This window comes from Prionailurus viverrinus, chromosome B3 (assembly GCF_022837055.1).
Source record: "Prionailurus viverrinus isolate Anna chromosome B3, UM_Priviv_1.0, whole genome shotgun sequence".
Lineage (NCBI taxonomy): Eukaryota > Metazoa > Chordata > Mammalia > Carnivora > Felidae > Prionailurus > Prionailurus viverrinus.
In genome coordinates this window covers 131,352,995-131,377,595 of record NC_062566.1, presented here as the reverse complement: position 1 = coordinate 131,377,595, position 24,601 = coordinate 131,352,995, and the positions used below count along the sequence as shown (strand labels likewise).

Below are 24,601 nucleotides of genomic sequence, written 5' to 3'. Positions count from 1 at the left end.
CAAAGACACACAGGAGAGGGACCAAGTGTTGCCCTCGGTGGGGGACGGGGAGGCTGGGGCACAGGGGTGGGAGGAAGGCGTTTCACTGTATACCTTCTTTTGCACCTTTTAAATTCAACTCATGTGACTCTACCACCTGTTCCCAAAATAATTAAAACAATTTGTAACTTTGAAAAAGAAAAGTTCTCATCAAGGGGATTTCAGATGTGGAACCGAGCTGGGTTCTGCACAAGCACATCTAGAGAACGCTGCTTTCTTGTTTTGGCTAAGATGGCACATGCAGGTCATTTCGCTTCTAGAACTTATCTCAGAGAGATATTTCAGAGGTGAGATAAGGCTCCACGGACAAAGATGTTTACTGCAACGTGACTTACAGACGTCAAGAAGGAGAATCAAATGGTGAACGTCTCTTGTCACGGCCCGTCTGCTCCCGGCGCTCTGTGTCAGTCATGTCTACCGCTGTGCGCCCAGGCTCAGCACAGAATAGGTGCTCGATGAAATTTTTTTAAATGCTTGAATGACTGGGGAAGGATTAGTACGATACGAAATTGGCAACAGCCAATTATTTTTGATCTACAAAGAAAGCAACTTTAGATATTCAATCTAATACAAACCCTGGAATCACATATCTACAAAGATACAGCTGCACATGTGCAAAATGATAAACAGACAAAGATACTCGCTGGGTTCACTGCAGCATTGTCTGCAATGGGGAAGAGACTGGAAACAATCTAAACGTCCATCGGAAAGGGGCTGGGTGAATGAATGGATACCAGGCAACTGCTACAAGAAGAATCAAGAAGCCCTCTTTACACTGACATGGAAAGGCTTCTGGGACATGTGGTTACATGACAAAAACAAATTACAGAACACTATGTATACTGTGAAAAAAAAGATCATTTGCATTTGGAAAAAAGGCACTGGAAGAAGATGCAAGAAACTAATCACTAGCTGAGCAAGTATAGGAACAGACACACAGGAGACAAGGTGGGAAGAATTTTTCACTATACATCTTTGAAAAAAATATATATATGTATATTTAAAAATATATAAAAATATATAAAATATATTAAAAATATATAAAAATATACGTATATATTTTTTAATGTTTATTTATTTTGAGAGAGAGAGAGAGAGCAGGACAGGGGCAGAGAGAGAGGGAGAGAGAGAATCCCAAGCAGGCTCCAAACTGTCAGTGATGGAGAGCTCGATCTCATGAACTGTGACATCATGACCTGAGCCGAAACCAAGAGTCAGATGCTTAACTGACTGAGCCGCCCAGGCACCCCTAAAAATATATTTTTATTTTGAACCCTGTGAATGTGTTACATACTCAAAAATAAATTAATACTGTTTCCAGAGATTTCTGTGCACCAGGCATTGCTCTCTATTAACCACATTAATCCGTTAAAACAACCCTGTACCATAACTCTGGTTATCATTCCCACTTTACAGAGGGGGAAACTGAGGTACAGACGTTAAACAACTCACTAAGGCTATGGAATCGGTAAGGGCAGAGCTGGGATTTGAACTCTCTGAGTACACAGTCCATGTTCTCAACCACTCTGCCACGTCTCTCCAGGTTCCTGCTCGTGATATAAAATGAAACGCTGAAGAGTATAAACATATGAGGAGAGAATAAAGAGATGGAAAGACAGATCTGGTCTGCGGGGTGTCAAGGTATGAATTCTACACAAACCGATTTGAAGAATCCATACAATCCCAGCTGGATTCCCAAAGGTGTTCCATGAAAAGGCACGCAGAGGTGACAAGGGTCAAGGGCACCCCTGACACACTTGAAGAATGGGGGTAGGACTTGGTTTGCTGGGTACCAAGACCTGTTATAAAACTCCAGTGATTGGGGTGCCTGGTGGCTCAGTTGGTTGAGCGTCTGACTTCGGCTCAGGTCGTGATCTCGCAGCCCCGCGTCGGGCTCTGTGCTGACAGCTCGCAGCCTGGAGCCCGCTTCCAATCCTGTGTCTCCCTCTCTTTCTGCCACGCTCTGCCTCTCTCAAAAATAAACAAACATTTAAAAAATTAAAAAAAAAAAAAAAGTAAATCACTGTACAGTGATTAAGATGTTGTGGTACCGGCACAGGGACAGACAAGTCAGTGGACTAGAACAGTCCAGAAACAGACGGACACATACACAGGTCCTTGACTTATGCAGGGCCACAGCAGGACATTGAAGAAAAGAGCAGTCTCTGCAACAGAACGTGCTGAGGCAACTGGGTATCCACGTGGGAAGAAAAAAGAAACGTGACCTTTCTTCACAGCATATACAAAAATCAGTTCCAGGGAGACTCTGTCCTGACCTAAATGCGGAAAGCAAAACAAAGAGCTTCTGGAAGAAAATAAAGAATATCTTCACAATCTGGTGGAAGAGAGAGATTTCTAAGCAGCGCCCATGCGCGCGCGCGCACACACACACACACACACACACACACACACACACCAACCTTAAATAAACCGATACGTTTGACTGCATTAAAATGAAGACTTTCTGGGGCGCCTGGGTGGCTCAGTCGGTTAAGCATCCGACTTCGGCTCAGGTCATGATCTCGCGGTCCGTGAGTTCGAGCCCCGCGTCGGGCTCTGTGCTGACAGCTCAGAGCCTGGAGCCTGTTTCGGATTCTGTGTCTCCCCCTCTCTCTCTGACCCTCCCCCATTCATGCTGTCTCTCCCTGTCTCAAAGATAAATAAACGTTAAAAAAAAATATGAAGACTTTCTGTTCATCAAAACACTGTTAACAGAGTAAAGGCAAGCCCTCAGGGGGAAGGAGATCCCTGTAACTCACGTAAGCAACAACGGGCTGATTACTGCATTATGTACAGAACCTCCGCACATCAGTAAGGAAAAGACAAGACGTATATAAGCAAATAGAAATATGGGCAAGAGGCTTGAACTTCACACTGAGGACATCTCAGTGGCCAACAAGCATATGAAAAGATTCTCAACAGCATGAGGAATCCAGGAGCCTGGAATTACAACTCCAAGAGCCCACAAGAACAGCCAGCATGAAGAAGACCGGCTTTGGCAAGGACCAGAAAGGAGTGGGAGCACCGGGGCCTTCCTGTTCCATCGGCACAAATATAAACTGTTCCAGCAGCGATTGTTAATCCTGAAACGAAGGGATTGCTTTCTCCTTCTTTCACCCTTTTCTGTATATTGCAAATGTTTGCACCGAGTGTGCGTTATTCTGAAAATCAAAAAATAATAGGTGAGCATTACAGGGGAAACAATGAAAGTGGAAGAAAGTGGAAGAACAAAGAACGGATGCCTACGAGCGCATCTCCCCCGGAGACCAGTCTGCTCCTCTGGGTCTCCCCATCACATAAAATGCCACATGTGGGGATTCGGAGAGATCACCGCGGCCCCCGCCTAGCTGTGCCTCAGCCACCCTGGACAAACCAAGGGAAGGGCTTCTGTCCCTAGGGATCCAACCTGATCCAACCCTCCCCTGACCTATGGCCCCTTGTCCTTTTCAGTCTCCTCATCTGGAGAAAAAATGGGAGACATCATGCTGACACCCACAGGGCCAAGGAGCCGGGCAGATCAGATGGAATTATGTATGTGGAAAGGTGGACACCCAGACATATGTAACACAAAACAGGTCTAAAAAACCCAAACCGATTCCAAAAATTATTTTTCAGCCAGTAGAGATTTCCCAGCTTATGGTCTGGTCGGTGCTGTCCGAAGGACCGGGTGTGATAGTGGAAACGTCCTATGTCTGCCCTATCCAGTGTGGTCACTGTTAGCTGCCTATGGCTATGGGGCACTTGAATTATGGCCAGTGTGACCGTCACTTTGTTTTAATTAACTTAATTTGTAAAACAGCTATAGGTGGCCGGAGGCTAATGTATTGGACAACAGGGGTCTAGACTTTTGCACTGTTTAAATCTCCATGCGCGCGAACTCATGTACTTCGTGGGGGATTTGTTTTAATTAGAAAGAAGAAATAAGATAGAAAGGAAAATTCCACGCACGTTGAGGGTTATTACCATTAGCCGTTACTCTGTTCAGAAAGCTTTTCAAGGGGGAGATTCTGCTCTTGGCCACCTGTTCTGCTGTGTAAGGGCCCCTTCTCTTAGGAGGCCGGCTGCGGGTCCGGCTTTGCACACGGATCCTGGCCCACCCCTTCCTGAGCTTCTATAAAGTTCCCAGAGTCCATGCCCACCCTTCTGCTGCCTTGTCCTTCCCAGGGGTGGACCTGGTTAGGAAAATAGGGCTCAGATGGCTCTGGGGAGGCGTGTCCCTTGCCCCTGCCGGCCCCCTTTCCTTCAGGAGCACCCACAACATGTGGTAGCCCACATGTCCCCCGGTGACCCTGGCCTCTGGCCCCGCCTGCCGCTTACTCAGTGGTTCCCCATCATCTGGGGGAAAAAGGAAGGGGAGCAAAGTGCTCCCTTCCCCCACCTGCCACTGGGGCTGAGGAAGAAGAGGAGGCAAAGGGGGTGGGGAGAGCAGCAGCCCATGGTGGACATGACTCACCCAAGGGAGACAAGGGGCCTCAGTGCCCTTACTCAGGCCCCTCCTGCTGGATCTCTGCTGGGATTTCTTTTTTCCTTGCCCTTAGCCTCTGGGGGCCTGCCCAAATTCCACTCTGGGCCTGGCCTTTCAAGGTCTGTAGAATGAGACTGAGAACAGCACCGACCCTTCGGCGCACTGTGAGGACAAGACAGACCGCTGTGTGCGGAGCTTAACGGTGGGTCATTGATACATGGTCACTACAGACATTACTCATTCTGGACAGCGGAGTGGGGCCGAAAATGGTTTGCCCTGGAAAGAGAGCCGGGGTCTATCCTAGCCGTTCACTGCCGTCGTGTCCTGGGACGAGTCTCCCTCCGTCTCTGGACCTCAGATCTCCCAACAGTGAAGTAAGAGGAAGAATGCTTCCCCCTCCCCGCCACGACTACCTCAGGGGGTTGCTGGAAGGGTGAAACGTGACCATAGGGTGTGGGATGTGCTCTGACAAGGTGAACCCCCGTTTCTAAACCGGGGGCGAGGTCAGGCACAGAGCCGTCCCGGGGCTGATTCCCGACGGCTGCCTGCCCGCGGGCACTGCCACGGGCGTGGGTATGCGGGCTGCGGACCACCCGCCTGGCAGCACCTTGCAGGAAACTGCCTCAGCGTCACATTCCTCCTGGTGACACTGAGTCACCCTGCCACCCACCCAACACTTGTTGTGACCACATTTCCTCTGCCGGGGGATAAGCAAATCATGTGAACGACCCAGCCTAACCAGTCCCGGTGTTTCTTGGCACCTGCCACGTCCTGGGCCCGGGCCCATCTAGAAAAGCAAAAGGGATGCCCCTCTCCCTGCCTGAAATCCCACCCTTCGGGGCTGCATCTCTTGTAGGATTTGTTCCCGGCTACCAGCCACGCGCCTCTCCCTCCTCAGACCATACAGTCTGCACGGTCCCCAACGACTCAGCATGAGGGAAGTCACTAGTGGTGACTTTGCAAGAGTGGGAGGAAGCCGAGGACACTGGCTTGCAAACTCCGGGGGCTGCTGGGAGGCAGGGGGGTGGACAGAGTCGGGAGCTGTGAGGAGCGGTCCGGAGGCATGGCAGGCACGCTCCAACCCCCCCAGGTTGAAGCATCTCCCCGTGACTCCGGGGCCCGGGTCACAAGGTGGGACTCCACCAGAGGATGAAGGGGGGCGCTGGCAGGTGGGACCAGGTGTATTTTTCCGCATGTCTCAGGTTCTTCACCTGGCCCATCCGTCCAGGGCTAAATCGGGGAGGGGGGCTAGGAGGTCACCCCACCCTGCCGGAGGGGCTCAGAAGGCTGGGGAGGGTCCAGCGGCCCTCTAGCGGGGTGCGGGCTCACCCGGCAGCAGGCTCCCAGGCCCTTGGGGTGCAGGGGGTTCAGGGGCTCAGGACAGTGGCTCTGGACTCAGACAAAGCTGGGTCCAGGTCCAGGCTCTGCCATTGACGGCTGGGAGCTCCGATCAGGTCACTTGTCGGGCCTCATTTCTTTGCCTGTTAGCCGGGCACTGAAACCCCCGCCTCACGGGGCTGTGACAACTAACTGAGAACAAGCTCTCAGCGAAGGGGCCTGAAGTAAACCCTCGAGACCTAACTGCTGCCATTATAGCGACACACCTATGAGTGCCAAGAATCCTCGCTTTAAAAGAAACTTTTTTTTGGAAAATCTATTTATTTTTGAAAGAGAGAGACAGAGCACAAGCAGGGCAGGGGCAGAGAGAGAGGGAGACACAGAATCCGAAGCAGCAGGCTCCAGGCTCTGAGTTGTCAGCACAGGGCCCGACGCGGGGCTGGAACCCACCAACCGTGAAATCGTGACCTGAGCCCAAGCGGGACACTTAGCCGACTGAGCCACCCAGGCGCTCCGAGAATCCTCGCCTTTGGTCTGCCTTGACTGATATGCGGCTCCCTGTAAAGATTCTTCTATTGGAATCACAGAATATGAAATAGTAGCACTGACCACTCCCCTTCTTGGAAACTTTCCAAGTCTCGAATTTCACTGGAAGGGAGAGGACCACAGGACAGTGCCCATCCCAAGGATCTGTGCATTTTATTTTATTTTATTTTTTAATTTTTTTTTCAACGTTTATTTATTTTGGGGACAGAGAGAGACAGAGCATGAATGGGGGAGGGGCAGAGAGAGAGGGAGACACAGAATCGGAGGCAGGCTCCAGGCTCCGAGCCATCAGCCCAGAGCCTGACGCGGGGCTCGAACTCACAGACCGCGAGATAGTGACCTGGCTGAAGTCGGATGCTTAACCGACTGCGCCACCCAGGCGCCCCGGATCTGTGCATTTTAAAGACAGACTGCACATAAAACGGGCACTTGTTAATTCAGAGGAACAAAGTGCTAGCAGCAGGAGAGCAGACGGTGCAGAGACTTGGGGCCCACATACCTACACGATGTAGATACAATCGGTTCTCATTTTTTTGTGGTTGTTACGTTCTGTAAAGTCACCGTGAACACTGAATTAGCGAATACTGAACCACCGTGTCCAGGGGGAACACAGGGTGACATTCCTGTGAGCTGCTGGTCACATTTTCATCACCCAATAATATATAACCTTCCCTACGTGCATTTTAAAAAAATATTTATTTATTCCTTTTGCGGGGGGGTGGGGGGGAAGAGAGAGAGAGAGAGAGAGAAAGAGAGAGAATCCCAAGCAGGCTCCGAGCTGTCAGTGCAGAACCCTACGTGCAGCTCAATCCCACAAACCATGAGATCATGACCTGAGCCAAGATAAAGAGTTGGACGCTTAACCGACTGAGCCACCCAGGGGCCCCATGTGTATTTATTTTTAAAGACACTCTACTTAATATATATTCTTGATGCATGAATACCAAATTCACAGCCGACAGCACGTCTAACTTGCCTAAATAAAGCTTCTTTAACACACACATTTTCTTGCAAGGCCATCACAGTGCTCTTGCATTTCGAAATGCGAGAACGGGCTTCAGTTCTGTGGTCGGGGGACATTTTAAACGGTGAAATCACCAACAAAATGCATACAAATGCAAAAAAAAAAAAAAACAAAAAAAAAAAAACCACGGCACTAAACAGACCCCGGCAAGGACCCTTGTTTGAAGGGTAAGAACCCAAACAGGAAGGTAGAGTGCCTCACCTCAACTGGCTTCAGGTGGGAATGTGCGTGTCAGAAGATTCCAATTTTTCCACCGCTCTGAGCATGTCTGCAAATGATGTCTGAAGGACTATGATTTGGGGGTTACGAATACTTTTAGCAAGTAGGACAATGTGTAAATGGGGAACGTGTGCGTAATAAGGCAAGTGTCCCTCCGTTAGGCTGGCACCAGTCATGACCTGGACGTGAACCCTGGTCTCAGAGCAGAGCCCTGCAACAGACCTCGGGGCTGCGGTGGCATCTGAACAAGGACACAGCCCACCTCTCCCTGTGGAGCCCAAGCCGGTCGCCTGCTCACCTCCAGCTGAGGCTGCTGGGGGGCCGCCTCGGTCAGTTCCCGTCAGAGGTGGAGGAGGTATCTGGGAGGAAAACGGGAGGACGATATTTGTGGCAACTACAGGAGGGGTCTCTGCCAGCGCCCCCCAAACCTGGGGGCGCCCCAAAAGTCACTCGCCTCCCTACAGACTGCCGCGAGCAGGTCGCCTGCGTGTCTTGATGAAGTTCCCACTGTGCGTGGCTGCCATGCGTCACGTGCTGTCCTGCACAGAGCCTGGCGCACAGTAGGGCTTTGTACCTCCACGCGGTGTGATCAGAGAGGTAAGGAAGCCAGCTCAAGTTCTCACAGCAGGTCAGGACAGACCCGGGACGGCGCCCAGGTGAGGGTGTCATCCACGGCACCGGGGAGCCACAAGAGGGACCACAAACTGGCTTATTGCCAAAGGGATGAGTGGAGTAGATGAGACAGCGTGGGGCTAGGGCCCTTCAGGAGACCACTGACCGTGGTTCAGGGTTATTTTTTTTTCACTTATTTTCCAAAGTTTATTTTATTCGTTTGATTAGGCTCCACACCCAACGTGGGGCCCAAACTCACAAGCCCGAGATCGAGAGTCACACGCTCTGCTGACTGAGCTGGCCGGGCGTCCCTGGTTCTGGCTTCCTGAACACCTACTACGTGTCAGACTCTGTTCAAGCTCCTTGCGCGTGTTAACTCCTATGATACGGTAAGAGCTCTGCGAACTCAGAACCATTAGTATCCCTGTGTTACAGAGGAGGAAACTGAGGCAGAGGGTAGACTGTCAACCCTGACAGTTGGCTCCAGGGTTCACGACACCCATAACCATTGCACCGTGATGTTCTGCTCATCAGCTCCACGCGTCCAGCCACGCTGAGCTGCGAGGGCCACCCTCCCCTGGGGAGGTGGGGGCCGGACCCCCACGCTGCCATGGCACAGACCCAGTCCGCCACCAGGCTCCGTCCACTCTACCTCCTAGATATGCTCCAGCGGGCCCACTTCTCCCCTGCCGAGACCCTTGTCCAGGCCAGCATCACTGCTCGCCTGGAGCCCTGCGGGTGCTTCCTTTGGGTCTCCCCACACACTGCTGCCCCCACCCCGCATCCTTCTTCACACAGAAGCCCGAATGCGAGCCGGCCCTCGTGGTTCCCTACCCGAAACCTATACCCTTTGTGCAACCGTTTGTGTGACTGTATTTGCCACTGCCTGAAACTGGAAACGACCCAAATGTGCTGCCGTGGGTGAGTGGACGCACCACCTATGGTGTGTCCGATACGATGAAATATTCTCAGCCGTGAAAACGAACACCATCCTGAGACACAGCCACAGCCAGATCTCCCATGCACTCAGCTAAGTGAAAGAAGCCGGGCTCACAAGGCAGCGTGCATATGGCGTTCTCAAAAAGGCAGAACTCGAGGACCTAAGAAATGAGTGACTGCCAGGATTGGGGTGTGGGGGGCGGGGAATTCTGCACAGGGACAGGCTATTCCATATCTCGGTTGTGGTGGCAGTTACACAACCGTCTACGTTTGCCAAAGTGTGTAGAAATGAACACACAAGAAGGTGAATTTTACTCTATGTAAATTTTAGCTTGTTATGGGTTGGACCGTGTCCCCCAAAAAGATACGCTGAAGTCTTAACTGCCAGCCCCTCAGAATGTGACCTTATTTGGAAGGAGGGTTGTTGCGGATGCGACGAGTTGAGATGAGGTCATACTGGAGCAGGGTGGGCCCGGATCCAGTATGACCAGTGTCCTTATAAGAAGAGAACAGACAGAGACACACACACAGGCAGCTGACGGTCACGTAACGAACAAGGCAGAGGCTGGGGTGATGCTGCTGCAAGCCGAGGGCCCCCACGGACGGCCTGGGGCCCCCAGAAGCTGGGAAGAGGAAGGGCGAGTCTGCCCAGTCTCACAGGCCCTGATGCCATCTTGATTTCGGACCCCTGGCCTCCAGAACTGTGAGAGAATAAATTTCTCTTGCTTTAACCCCCCCTAGTCTGTGTTACGTCGTTAGAGCAGCCCTGGGAAATGGATACACAGCTGAGATTTTTAAATGCGCAACAAACCTGTCTCACTCTCCGTGGCCTCCGGGGGACTGCTGTCTGGTTCCCTCTCCGGCACAGGCCATCCTCCATCCATGCAGGGCGCTAATGTCCGGCTCGCTGAGCCTGCAGCACCCCCCACACGGCCAAGCTGGCTCACCCCACATTCATGCGGGAAACTCCCAGGCGTTGCACAGCCTGGCTCTCGCCCCCAAGAGAGCTGTCCCAGATGCACCCGCGTCTGAGCAAGATACCCTCAGCCAGCTGGCACCCCGGCACTCCAGGTGACTATCCTGCACCCCGTAGGCACAACACTGCACGTCGCTCCTATGTCCCCACAAGACGGAGGGTCCTTGCGGCCAGGGTGAGTCGTCAGGTCATTGCTGGACGAGCGCCGTGCTCCCGGACACTGGGGCTTCGGCAGTTACCCCACATCGTGCCCAGCTCAGCCCCGGCCCTGCAGAGGTGGCGCCAGGAGTCGCACCAGGGGTGCCTGCTTTCCCCAGCCACGGCCTCTGCGCTTAGGGCCTCCCACCCAGAGTCGGCCTCGACAGCTTGTCCAGGACCCCCGCCCCTGGTCTACTGGTCCCCCTGCAAGATGCAGGCCTCCCAGGCCCCTTTCCTTCTCCCACATGCCCTCTGTCCTGTCAACCTCTCCTGACCTCTCTCCTCGGCATTAACCTGCCATATATTCACTCAACAAACATTTTCCAAGCCTTGTGCTGGACGCTCCTCCCCAGCCCTCACACCTCTTGCTCAGCACGACTGTTCTGGGAGTTGAACACCACCTAGCACGGTGCTCAGTTGGCGATGACACCCTGCCAAGAGGAGCCGCTTTTTGCCCTCGGGAGCTACGGTCTACTGGGCCAGACAGTACACTGTGAGGGCGTGAGGAGCAAGGCTCTGAGGGTACTGCGGGGTCTTCTACTGTCCGGGCTTCCAGCTCGCCTGTTTGACGCCTCTGCACACGTTAGAAAAAGACACTCCTTCCTCCCCATGAATGCAGGCAATCCCCTCACCACCCTCTCACCACTTGACATCGTGCGTGGCTTGGCAGGAGAATGAATTTTCAGCCCCCACGTGTTTCTCTCTCAGCCAGGTGCCTCTGTGCAGTGAACAACCTGCACAACTGTATGCAACAGCCCTGGAGGCCTGACAGTCTCCTAGGCTTTTTACAGGAGGTGTAAGTGGGGTGCATGTGCTCAGTCTCCGAGGCAGGAAAGAGCTCACCTTTCCAGAGGCTGGAGGGAGAGGCAGTCGGTGAAGACTGATGTGCCAGTACCCCTCCCCCCGCCCCCATCTCCAATGCCTCATGCAAAGGAATGGCCTAGGCACCTTCACAGAGCCTTGGAAAGAGCCTGGGTCCAGCTGTTGAGACATCAGGACGATCACTTCCCCTCTCTGTGCCACAGACTCATCTGTAAGCAGGGGCTGGATTAGGGAGTCCCCAGAGAAAAACTGAGCTCTGGACATCTGATGATGCTAGAAGCAGGGATGGGGGCTGCTTTGGCCTATAAAAAGAAGACGACTGTCTTTCAAGCCTTTTCCAGGGACACTTGCTCAGCCTGTCAAGACAGCCCACCCCACTCAATCCCAGGCCACACATGGGACCTCTCAGACACAGGCAGCCCTGAGGGCCTCTGCATGCCCAGGGGGCAATCCTGGGCTGTGCAGGACCACTCCGAGCAGGCTCTGATAGGCTCCAAATAAGTCTGTGCTATCCTCGGAAGGGGATGTCAAGCCCTGGCCATTTCTGGACAAATCTTTCCCAAGGCCAGGCAGAGAGGTCATTCAAGACCTCCAGCGGCTGGTGTTCAGCACAAACCCACCCTGGCACCCAGCAAGCGCTCAATAAAGAGGCAATGAATGAATGAATGAATGAATGAATGAACGGGCAAATGGTGCCAGCCAGCAGGGACACAGGCGCTGCTGAGACTGGGTCCGGCTTTTCTCGTGCTTGTGTGACAGGAGACTCGATCTCAGAAGGAGCTGCAGAGGTCAGCACAGGGGGGGTTAACCTATGAGGGTTCTCCATCTAGAGCAGAGATGGGGAAACTGAGGCTGAGAGAAGAGACACAGTTGCTCAGCAGTATTTAGCCCTGTCAAGGCACAGAACTGGGGAGTCAGAACTCAAGCCAGAATAGCTAGTCTGCAGCTTCTGGTGAAATCTAAAACTCACAGACACCCAGTATGAAGAAGAAAATGTTTGCAATCTAGTCTTTGAAATAAGAGCCCTAGTCGACCCAAAACTGCCTTTTCTCTCTCTCCTCCTCTTCTTCCTTCCAACCTCCACTAGGAAATGAAGACTCGCAGGCAGCCCTGCAAAGCAGCTTTATTATTTCTGACACAATCTGCTGCTGGATGGACGAGAGAGAAAAGTTTTTATGTTAGTTAGGATCAAGTTTGTCTGTGAGTATCAGAAAATCTAAAATAACAGGGACTTAATTCATATAGAGATGTATTCTTCTGTTATAGAAAAGCCCGAGGAAGTGGTCCAGAGTCGGGATGATGCTCCAACATGTCTAGGACCCTTACTATATTGTTGCTGCCCCCTATATAGCTTCCATTCTCAAATTGACTTCAAAGTCCAAGATGGATGCTTCGACTCCCACCATCACATCTGCATTCCAGCCAACAGGGAAGAGGAAAGGAGAGAAAGCCACGCCCCTTCTCTTTAAGGACATGTCCAAGCAAACTGCACTCCTCACTTATATTTCACCATCCTGAACTTAATCACATGGCCACACCTAGCAGTGTTCAGCTAAAATTTACACCCAATTAAAATTCAGGGACCAATCAACAGGCTCTACTTCACCCTTGAGTTCAAATACTCTAGGGTGGTGATCTATCTCAAAGAATTGGGCCTCAAACCCTAGCCCCACATAAGTTTCCACCTTTCAGTTCATTTAAAACAGAAAGGACTAGAAAGAAGTTGACCAGTGTCTGTGCCAACTGCAATAATTAATCATATGAGGCCACCAAAGATGATACATGGGTAACATATGTCCACAGCACAGCATATAAAAATGCATATAGGAAACAATGAAAAAAAAAGGAACACAAATTAACATATACATGCAGATCAAAACTGCATGCAAAGACTGAAATTAACAGGCACTCAGACTGGGTGTAGCCTCAAAGAGATTAAAATGTTTGATGCTTTAAATGCCACTATTTTTGTGTGACCTTTTTCAGGTATGTAATAAATTTTGGGGAGAAAACCAATAGTGTATGAATTCGTGTGCACACACACACCCTATATACATACAGGAAAGAGCTCCCAACCCCTTGTAATGGCAACAACCTTGTAAAGCAGGGATCCTCCTTGCTCCATGTGGCACAGAAAAAAAAGAAAGGTGTCCTGGCAGGTAAGGTGCAGGGACTTGCCTAGGGTTGCCCAGCTCTGAAATAGACCTGTGGTCTTCGCCACCATGGTAAAATCCAAACTCTTCCACTTGTTACCAAGGGGGCCCTAACTCCCTTTCTAGGTTCACCCCACACAGAACTCTCCCTCCCTGTCCCCCAACCAGGCTCTTGAGGGCTTCCACATGCAACTTGTCCTTTCTCACCTTCCTGCTCTGTGCTTTTCTCCTATGAGGATGCCCTTCTCTGCATACACCTGATTTCAGCTGTTAAAAACTTACTCATCCTTCAAAACCCAGTCCAGATGCCACCTCTACCAGAATGTCATTCCTGCTTACCATAGCATAGGCATGTTTGTATGTTTTTATGTAGTGCCCTGTGAGTTAGTTATGTGCATATTTCTCGTATTTTCCCTAATAGATAAACTAGAAACTCCTCGATGTTCAGTAAATGGACAGACAGATAGATGAATGAATGGGTGGGTGGATGGATGGATGGGAGGATGGGAGGATAGATGGATGGGTGAATGGATGGAAGGATGGATGGATGGATGGATGGATGGATGGATGGATGGATGGAAGGAAGGAAGGATGGATGGATGGATGGATGGATGGATGGAAGGAAGGAAGGATGGACAGATGGATGGATGGATAGATGGATAGACGGATGGATGGATGGATGGATGGATGGATGGAAGGATGGATGGAAGGATGGATGGATGTGAAGATGGATGGATGGAAGGAAGGAAAGAAGGAAGGAAGGATAGAAGGATGGATGGATGGAAGGATGGATGGAAGGGAGGATGGATGGATGGATGGAAGGACAGATGGATGGATGTGAGGATGGATGGAAGGAAGGAAGGAAGGAAGGAAGGAAGGAAGGAAGGATGGAAGGGAGGATGGATAGATGGATGGAAGGAAGGAAGGAAGGAAGGATGGAAGGGAGGATGGATGGATGGAAGGGAGGATGGATGGATGGAAGGATGGAAGGATGGATGGATGGATGGATGGATGGATGGATGGAAGGATGGAAGGATGGACGGACAGACAGAAGGAAGGGTGGGTGGGTGGGTGGGTGGATGGATGGATGGATGGAAGCAAGGAAGGATGGATGGATGGAAGGATGGATGAATGGATGGATGGATGGATGGATGGATGGGAGGATGGGAAGATGGATGGATGGATAGATGGATAAAGAAGATATTAGTTGAGAAAAGAATCTCTGAATGTATTTTATATGGATGCTCTCTCAAAAATGACAAGAACAGAAAGAAGTAAGCATAATAAATGCCATCATCAGAGGCACCTGGGTGGCTTAGTTGGTTAGGTGTCTGACTTTGGCTCAGGTCATGGTCTTGCGGTTTGTGAGTTCAAGCCCCACGTTGGGCTCTGTGCTGACAGCTCAGAGCCTGGAACCTGCTTTGGATTCTGTGTCTCCCTCTCTCTCTGCCCCTCCCCCCCTTACGCTATGTCTCTCTCTCGCTCAAGAATAAACACTTTTTTAAAATTTTTTAAAAAATAAATAAATGCTGTCATCAGATGCCATCGGTAGAAAGCTAAGTCCTTGCTTCGAACTGCAATATCCCTAGAGAAACTTAGAGTAGCCATCTCTGACAGTGATTGAGATTAAGGAAGCTGGAGACATGGAGGCTGGGGAGAAAGGTCCCTGATGAATTCCTCCTTGATAGCTTGCTCCTTTAGCGAAAGATCATCAGACTGACAATTTCAGATGCAGAGTCCTTTATTTCTTTGGTTTCCAGGGGTGGGTGAAAAAGCACACTTACTGACCCCAGGAATAATTTCGCTCTGGGGAAACCTGTGCCCAAGAAGAAGTCTTCTCTGCAACTGTCGTGGCCCCCTTTCCTCCTTCCAGGCTGTCCCTCTCCACATCCCTCTCTCCTCTATCTTCAGAAAACAGGCTTTTTCATCAGCCCTGATATCTCCTGTCAAATGTGAGTCAAGGAGCTGGGGTGGTGTTGACGTTTGAAGTCCCATCTCTTAACTAGGGGATAAAAAGTTCTTGGCTTTGACTAAGATCCCAGAGTCAGTGGTGAAGCGGGGGCCACCTTCATGGGGGAAGGGTCGCACAGGATGGTCCCTCTAAGGCAGATCTTACCATCAGGATCCAAAGGTCCCCAACCCTAGCCTCCCCCGCCTAGAATCCTTATGTCCCCCACCCCAGGCTCCAGGCTTGTGGGTGGAGCCAGGTTCGGTCGGGGTAGGGCGGGGGCGGGGCAGGGGGGGAACCGTCACTCTGCCTGGTCCTAGGACAGAGCGTGCAGGGGGGGCCTGGCCCTGAGGCTGGTGCCATGAGCCCATAGGATGTGGCCTGAGTGTGCACTGTTACCACAGTGCACACGACACAACAGCCCTTGACCACAACCGCTCTCTAGCCCATTTCTTTTAAAAAGGAACTAACATTTTTCATAGCAGGCTGGTTCGTTCTCTCAAATGAGTACAAATTGGAGTGGGAACACTCCCAGGAACTCCCAGAAATTACTGGCGAGATGGGGGCAAGGCACTCTGATGACCCCCCAGAGTTGTTTCTGACCCCCAGAAGTTTTGACCCCCAGAATGGTTTTAGCCACTGGGGCGGCCTCCTCAAGCTCCACCCCCCTGGGCAGAAGAGCTGCCTGGGGCAGCAGAGGACTTACTGGCAGGTGGAGAGAGCCTGAGGTGGCGGCCATGATGGTGGCTTCCAGATGCTTCTATCAAAGGCCAAGGCTGACAGCCACATAGGTATGGAGTCCGTAAGGCCCTCCCCACCGTCCTGTGGACACCGAGTCAGAGGGAAGGATTCCTCTGTACCCACCATCGCTTTTCTCTCTTTCCAAGCCACGCAGGCAGGAGGGAAGGTTCTGGGTTCACTGGGTAGCTCTGTGGGGGGTGGGCAGGGGAGGCACGAGGTGCCATCTGCGGCCTGCAGGCACAGGGACAGCTGTCTACTTCAGGACGGTACCGGGTGTGCTGTGGGGAGGCCCCGGGGGTTACCTGGCAGAGAAACGCTCCCTCGGATGTCATCCCTCCCAAGCCCAGATGGGACAGCCTTCCCACCAGAAACTCCGTGACGTGAGGCTGCCTGTGATCTCCTCGGTGTCTCCTCAGCAACCACCCAAAACGGCCAGCGCGGGAATCCAGTCACACTCAGAGACGCCACTCCAATGCCGTCCAGTCGGCACATTCTAGCAGGACACCAGAGGCCTATCCCCAGAGTGGGCTTCCACAACCCATGCACTTTTTCTTTAAAAATGGTTTTTCAAAAATAAACCCACAGCAGCGAGAAAACATTTCCTTCCAGGTACTCGGTCAGAGTGATGACCCAGAAGTCTCCCTTCTGAGTCTTTGTTTCATATGAAAGTGTACCCGTATATTCTAGACTGTTCCACAGGCTGCCCTTCCAGCCATCAGAAGGAAGAAAGGCTAGGTCATCTCCAGCTGGCACATCAATCCCCTGAGCTCTGATATTACTCCAGGACACCAGCTTCTGCTGCCCGTTGGCCAGTATTCGGGGAATCACTGAATGTCAGACCAAGGGGGAACCTAGAGATCACTGAGTTCGTTGAAAAATGGGGCCCAGCGACAGACACTTGCTTCCTAGTATTCTCCCAAATCACCACAGGGACAGGACTCTGGAGACATCCTACATCCTCAGCAAGCCCCTAGCATCTTCCAGATGAGCAAAGGATGATACAATTAGGGGGACTCCGACCCCCAGGTGTAGCTGGCTCTGGCGTGGGCATGAAGGGGGTGCAGGACGGACGAATCCTCCTGAAGCAACTACAGTGGCGTTTCTCAGACTTTCCTTCAGCAATTTTTATTTTGCAAAAAAAAGACACCAAAAACTAACAACCACCATCAATTTACCCAATCGTTTCATAGAAAAAAGGAGGCTTAACATGGCAAACAAAACAAAACTCCCATCTCAGAATAAAAGACAGTTCTGCCCTGGGGGCGCCTGGGTGGCTCAGTCGGTTGAGCGACTTCAGCTCAGATCATGATCTCACGGTTCTTGAGTTCGAGCCCTACCTCGGGCTCTGTGCTGACAGCTGGGAGCCTGGAGCCTGCTTCGGATGCTGTGCCTCCCTCTCTCTCTGCCCCTTCCCTGCTCCCACTCTGTCTCTTGCTCTCTCAAAAATAAATAAACAGTTAAAAAAAAAAAAAAAAAGACAGTTCTGCCCAGGAAAAGATGTTGGCAGCCTTGGCTGATACACATCACTCACACACACACACACACACACACACACACACACATCTTCCTAGTTTTTCAGTGGACCACAGACCTGCCCTCGGGACACAATGACCCAGGCTGGGCTCACCCAGAACCTGTACAGCCAGCTAACTCTGCTCTCTCAGCTGAGGACGAAGTTATCTATTGGTAATCCAGAGCTGGCTTCACCGTCTCCCACCCTCTCTCTCGGAGAAGTGAGGGAGCACAGCTAGAATTAGGGGACCCCGCTGAGGAGGATAAAACGAAGTGACTGGTGCCTATACAGGGTCCCTACCCAATTTCCTGGGTGGCCAGCCGCCTTGTTGTCCCACAAGGGAAGGCTGCGAGGCAATTTTTAGAATCCTGTTCAGTATGTCATTGTTCTCAAGTGTTTACTGAGTGCCAGCTGTGTGCAGGACAAAAAGCTATGGATGTGAAGATCTGATCCCTTTTATTTGGAAGTTCATAATCTAAACAGGAAGACATGATATTAATGGGGTTTTGGTTTCTTGCTAGGTAAATAAGTAGCTTGTGCATAAAGTTTTTTGAGGATTCAAAAAGAGCTGGTGTGGATGGAAGGCTTCATGGAGGAGGTGACGGCATTCCAGTTGGAAGGAACTTTGTGGGCAAAGGCAAGGGAGGTTATGGCAGCTGTGCGTGCCAAGGGGAACAGAAAAAGTAAGGCTGTACATTGGCTTCGTGAAGGACTGACTGGAATGGGGTATGGAAGACAGGGAGTCCTTAAGGGGTTCTTAAATAGGAGATCATGGCACCTAAGGTGACCAGGGGTTATGGGAGTCATGCTGTTTTCTCCACCCCTCCTGGGGGACCTCGATGTGGCTGTCTGTCTGTCTTCTGTCTCTAGCAGCAAGAACCATTTCACCAGAAGGGCTTATTTTGGGGTGGGTGGGGGGAGCGGGTCGTGGTAGGATGAGGTGAAGGGGAGATCTACAGTTTAGAAAAGTCATTAACATCGTGATTTTCATCTTTAGTTCCAGCGCTGAAGAAAACATCCATGTTTTGGCCGCCCCTGGGGCATGGGATAAACGGCAGGTTCAGGGTAACAGTTACGTAGCCAAAAGTTCTAGAGCTGGCTGCCAGAGCAGCACTCACTGTCTCCAAGCCAACTTGCCAAGAACAAGATGACTCCTGGGCCCTCACTCCCTTCTGAAGGTGACTCCCGGATGGGGGTGGGGGGGGTGGGCAGAGAGCCACGGGGGCAAACAGGAAGTCTGGAACTTTTCTGAGGCACTTCCCCCCGGTTGGGGCTCTTTCTGGGCACCCAGACGCTGAGGATGGGCCCTCTTCCTACGCCAGGCCTTTCTGTTAGTGTCTCCCAACCAAGATGTGCCTCTCTCGTTCTGATAAGGGAGGGGTAGACCCTCCACTTTCCCCCTTCCAAGTTTGCTCAGACACTTCTCCCCTCCAAACCTGCCCTCCCTCCTCATTGCTCCCTACCCAGTTCTGCTCATTTGTCATGGCCTGCATAGGCATGAACTGGCGACAACCCTCACTCAAGGGACAGATGGACTCTGGGAAGTGATGTAAGGGACCGAGTGTGTGGCTGCCAATCAGCATTCCTTCCTCCCCTCTGCTCTGGCCCCTTCCTGAGAGGCACTGCAGGTCAGCTCAGATTCCTGTCTATAAAGTGGAGCTCCAGGAAGGCCTGAGAGGGCAGTGAGGGGCCTGGGCGGGTCCCCCCGCCCTCAACCATCATACCTATTTTTGGTTGGGTTCCCTCTTTTATTTCCCGATCCCCTGGATTAAAATGCAGGTGCCTTTATAGGATTTGTAGTTTTTAATGTTTTCAGTCTCAGTAAAGATCACTAAACAGGGACCCAGGCCCAGGATGGGTCTTATCAAGTGGTAGGGGAGATTGGGAAGAGGTCCTCAGGGACAAATGTGCTGAGACTCCCCTGTCCCAAGCAGACCCTGAGCCTTCACTCCCTAATGCTTCCCAGGGGAGGCACGGGGGCTTCTCAGGGTTCAGAAGTACAGGCCTGAGCTGGTTAGGTAACCCTTTGCTGCCTGTGGGCCACAGCCTCTCTTCTGGTCTGGAAGGGGGTGGGTCTCCCAGCTGAGTGCCAGCCAGGACCACCCAGAGGCATTAGCCCCTGCAAGCAAGGAGGCCCAGGTCGGCGGGCAGAGCTGGAGTTGGTATCTGGGACCCTGAATTCATCACTGCTCTGGGTGGGCCCCACCCCAGAAGAGTCCCCTGTCTTAGAGCTGGGAGTGAATGAGGGACTTCTCTCAAGGAGTTCAGCGGGATCCCCGCATTAAGTTAGGCACGAGGCAGAAAGCCAGGGGTCTCCCAAACCCTGGGGCTTTGCCCAGGCAGCCCCTTCAAGGCCCAAGGCTCAGGAGACCCAATTTCTAGGCCCAGCCCCACCTCCAGCGCCTAAGACCTTGGGTAAATCACTTCCTCTTTCTGGGTCTCCTTTCTCTTGTCGTTAAATTAGGGGATTGGAGGGGCCCCTGGGTGGCTCAGTCGGTTGGGCGTTCGACTTCAGCTCAGGTCACGATCTCGCGGTCCGTGAGTTCGAGCCCCGCGTCAGACTCTGGGCTGATGGCTCAGAGCCTGGAGCCTGCTTCCGATTCTGCGTCTCCCTCTCTCTCTGCCCCTCCCCCGTTCATGCTCTGTCTCTCTCTGTCTCAAAAATAAATAAACGTTAAAATTTTTTTTTTTTTTAATTAGGAGATTGGATTAGATGCAAGAGTGGAATCCTTTTTCAAATAAAATCTTTTTTTTTTCAACGTTTATTTATTTTTGGGACAGAGAGACAGAGCATGAACGGGGGAGGGGCAGAGAGAGAGGGAGACACAGAATCGGAAACAGGCTCCAGGCTCCGAGACATCAGCCCAGAGCCCGACGCGGGGCTCGAACTCACGGACCGCGAGATCGCGACCTGGCTGAAGCCGGACGCTTAACCGACTGCGCCACCCAGGCGCCCCTCAAATAAAATCTTAAGCAGACTCTCAATTCATCAAACATAAAAGTGTGGGCTTTGAGTATACGCGTCCTCAGTGACCCCTGCACACAGGTTGGCGTCCGGCCCCTCCACAGGTCACGGCTTCACCGGGGTCATCTCTGCACCTCCCCACTCCCTCCTCACCTCCAGTTCATCCCTTCAGAGGCTAGCCCCTCCTCTGTCTCCCTGGTCACTACCCGCCCTCCTGCCTGCTGAAGAACTTCCTTCCCAGCAGATTTCTCTGCTTCGGCCTTCTCTGCTACAGTCTGTCTGCGATACAGCCCCAATCCGAATCAGATCACCTCTGTGTGCGAACCCCATCTGCAGCCCCCAGCACCCCCCAAGCCTTAACCCCACCAGACCACCTTCTGTCATCGTCTCCCACATCAGCTGCAAGTGGGAAGGGGCTTGGTTTAATGCTGGGCACCCACCCCCACCTAATGTAAACACTATTTGTTGAACCGAAGGAGAAAAAGTGTCTACACCTAGGATACTGGGCAGTCTGTCTTTTCTTTCTCCCCAGCCGACATCTGCACCAAGGAGGAGACAGACCTTGCTTGCCAAGGTCCTCACACTCCTATTCCAGGGGGCTCTCTGAGCTCTGGGGGGGTCAGAGTAGGAGACATTCTTCCCAGCTGTCTGAACATCACAGCGAGAAGGAGAGGACTTTTGGAAGCCCAATGGAAAAAGGAGTCCTCCTCTGAGGACTCAGAACCCAGCCCCAAGTGGTCGGTGGGGTCTGGGGGTGGCATGGGGGTGAGGAGTCACAGATGATTGCTCCTCCTCATCTTTGGACTGTAACACAGGTGGACATGCGGCCCGGGGAACAGGCGGTGCCTGGGGTGCACCCGAAAACTGCCTTGTAGTACTTGAGAGTCAAGGTCTGGGCTCCCCAGGGCAGAACAGGGTCTGATATGGTGAGAAGTTAGAGGGAGGCACCTGCAACTCAAGTTCAGGAATTCCTGTCTTAGGACTGCCACAGTGGTGGCAAGTTCTCCGTCCCTGGAGGTATGCAAGTACCTACCAGGTATGAGTTTCGGTGAGATACTATTTAGGAACCCTTCCAGCACAAAAGGTCCTCTTAAATAAAGTGATATTTTTAGCAGCAAACCAATATTCCTTAGAATGTGCCAGGCACATCTAAGCAGGCCTGAGCTGGTGTGTTAACCCTCGGCTGCCTGTAGGCAGTTGCTTGAATATTAACTCATCCAAACCTCATAACAATCCTATGAAGTTGGTGTTATTATTACCCCCAATTTACAGAGGAGGCAAGACCAGGTCTCTTGTCCGAGGTTAAATAACTGGTACTATTATCAACAAGTGGGAATAATAATAATAATAATTATTATTATTAAGAGTTTACCCTATAGGCCAATGTGCAAAACTCTTTATGCATTATCTCATTTAACCCTCAAAACAACCCTGTGAGGATAGTTACTGCTACTTATCTTCATTTTATAGATAGGTAAACTCAGGCACAGAGAGGTTAAGTAACGGGTCCAGTAATGAACAAAGAAAAGCAAGAGGAAGTAGGTGAGGGGGGGGTCACTCCTGGGGAGGGGTGGGGAAAGGGAAGCTGGACAGGTCAGGACCCTGGCCCCTCACCACCCCTTCTTCCATGGGAAACTCCTCCTAGCTCCACCCTGTAATATTGGGTGTGGCAGAGACTTGCCCCTGAGGGGCCCCCTCCCCAACATAATTTCCAATTCTTCCCACCGGATGGCATTTGTCTTTCCAGAGGTTACTTCCAAGAGAAAGCATACAGGCAGAACTTCTGGGGAAGGGCGGCGATGGGGCAAAAGGGAGGGGGAAGTCATTCAGATCCAGAAGAGTTTAAGCCCCCAGCCCGCCAGAGTGGGAACCAGTCACCTCCAGCTGTCCCCCAGTCCAGAACTGCACAAGATCGGCCCATCCCTCTTGTTTTTTACAGAGCAGAGAACTGAGGCCCTGGGAGCTGGAGCTAGGGGTCATGGAGCTCCTGGGGTCATGGAGCTCCTGGGGTCATGGAGCTAGGCCAGGCAGCAGCTGGGTGTCCATCACAGAAACAGGCCCGGGAGTTTTAAACCGAAAAGCCAGGAATGGCAGCCTCGGGGCAGGGGTGGGCACCCGTCAACCTTGACACCCCGAAAGGTTCTAAGAGGCTTTCCCAAGAATCCACCACTGGAACTGAAGCCTCTTCAACCCCCTGAAGCTTCGCGAGACGCCCGCTGGGCTGGGCGGCGGGGAGGGAACCTTCTCCCCGGAGCGCAGCCCTGAGCAATGTCCAAAAGCAACTTCGGTGGGGGTGGGGGACATAAGACGAGGCACACGAGACCCCTCCCGAAAGTCAGTTCCCAAACAAGTTCGGCTTCACGCATGCCCAGCTGTGCCTTCTCCCCGGGACCCCCCCAGACCCCAGCGCAACCCGTGCGCCCCGGACCCTCCCCAGGGCTTGATAAGGCAGGTCCAAAGGTCACCGTCCCCGGACCCGCCTGAGGGACGGGGGAAGGGGATCTCGGTGGGTCCGCGGTCTAGGCGGACTCGTCAGCTGTCGGGGCCGCTGGCGCCCGAACTTACGGGGACCCCGGCCCCCACCCCACGGCCCGCCTGGTCGTCAGCGTCCCAGGACGCGCGCGGGGACGCAAGCGGAGCGGCGGGTGCAGGAGCCTGGCGCGACCCGGACCCCGCGTGATTGCTTCTGAAGTTCAGGCGAGACAGGAGCTGGGGGAAGGGGCCGCATCCACGCAGCCCCTCCGCCCCGGCTCTGACAGGTAGAGACGCTTTTCTCGCACCCGGCCGCTTAGCTGGTTTTCCAGCGAGCGGTGACGTCTGAGCTTCGAACTTTGGCCAAGTCCCCGGGTCCTGCAGCCACCAGCGCGGCCCCCTTCCGCGCAGAAGCGGAGTCCGGCCCCGGCCGTGGCCGCGGGGCTCGGACTCACCCGACGCCCCGAGGGCCGGACGGCCGGGGCTCCCTCGCGAGTTCCGAGCACTCCCGGGGGGGGGGGGGGAGGCAAGACTTACCCCGCGGGGTCCCCGCGCTCGGGCGCCCCGGCCCGTCGGATCATGCCGCCGGCAGCTCCGGGACCGCGGACGGAGGGGCTCAGGCGCCGGGCGGCGCGGACCGCCGTGCCTCGGGCGCCCGCATGGCCCTGGCGCTGGCCCTCGGGAAGGGCCCGGCCGGGCGCCGCCGCCAGCCCCGCGCCGAGTGGGAAGCCGCCGCCGCCGCCGCCGCGCTCTGGGGCGCTCGCTGGCTTCCACTTCCTGTATCCGAGCGCGCGGGGCTTTCAGGAAGAGGCTGGCCTTGGTGGTCAAGGGGTTTTTGTCAAAAGCCTCTCGCCGGCGGCGGGCGGCCCGGAGCCCCCCTGGGGCACGCGGAAGCCCGGCGGCCGCGCCCCTCCCCCCTCCCCCCCTCACCGCCCCCCCCCCGCCCGGGGCCGGGCCTGGCGGCGGGCGGCGGGGGGACCGCGGCTCCGGGCGCGGACGTCCAGCCGCCGGGAGCTGCCTCCGCTGGCAGGGGCTGCGGCCCGGGCGGCTCCCGAGAGCGCCGCGAGGGAAACTTACAGCAAAGTCTCCCACATGGCGAAGAGTCGCGTGGGAAGAAGGAAGGCGCTCCCGGCTCCTGCGGACCGGCAGGTGGGGAACTCGGGCCGCGCTCGCCAGACAGGGAGGCGCAGCCTTGCCTCCCGCCCCAAGGAGCCCGAGACTGGCCCAGGGGCAGCCCCGGGCCAGAGGCAGGTGGCCTCTTGGATGCCTCCGCTAACGGTGAGCTCACTACTTCACAAGGTGGTCTGTTCATCCACGGGCACGTGATTCACTTATCCTGGGTACCACCCCTAGGTGGGATCGGAGTGGGAAAGCCGGTGAGCTCACACAAATACCACAGCCACAGCAACTCCCGTGGGACCAGGAGGCCTCTCTTCTCGAAGCGCCGGCAGCACTCAACACTGCCTCCTGAGCCCAAACTGCCCTCAGAGCATTTCACGTGACTGGGCACGACTGGACCTTGCAAGGCCACCTCAGTCTAACGCAGGGTTTCTCGGCCTTGGCACCACTGACATTTGGGACCAGGTAATTCTTGGTCGTGGGGGCGGCCGTGCATATCGTAGGATGTCTGG

General features: G+C 53.4%; 1 protein-coding gene across 2 annotated transcripts in view; it reads right to left on the bottom strand.

The window, feature by feature from the left end:
• Positions 1–24,401, bottom strand: part of RIN3 (Ras and Rab interactor 3) — a 124,134-nt gene extending 99,733 nt beyond the window's left edge. Inside the window, exon 1 of one of the 2 annotated variants that reach the window (XM_047862362.1) lies at positions 24,048–24,401. In XM_047862362.1, the coding sequence (XP_047718318.1) occupies positions 24,048–24,064 (17 nt within the window). In that variant the 5' untranslated portion in view covers positions 24,065–24,401. Of the gene's footprint in view, positions 1–23,507; positions 23,869–24,047 lie in introns of those variants that run through there. The other variant, XM_047862361.1, reaches the window with a different exon arrangement.
• Between the last annotated feature and the right edge of the window lie 200 nt (positions 24,402–24,601).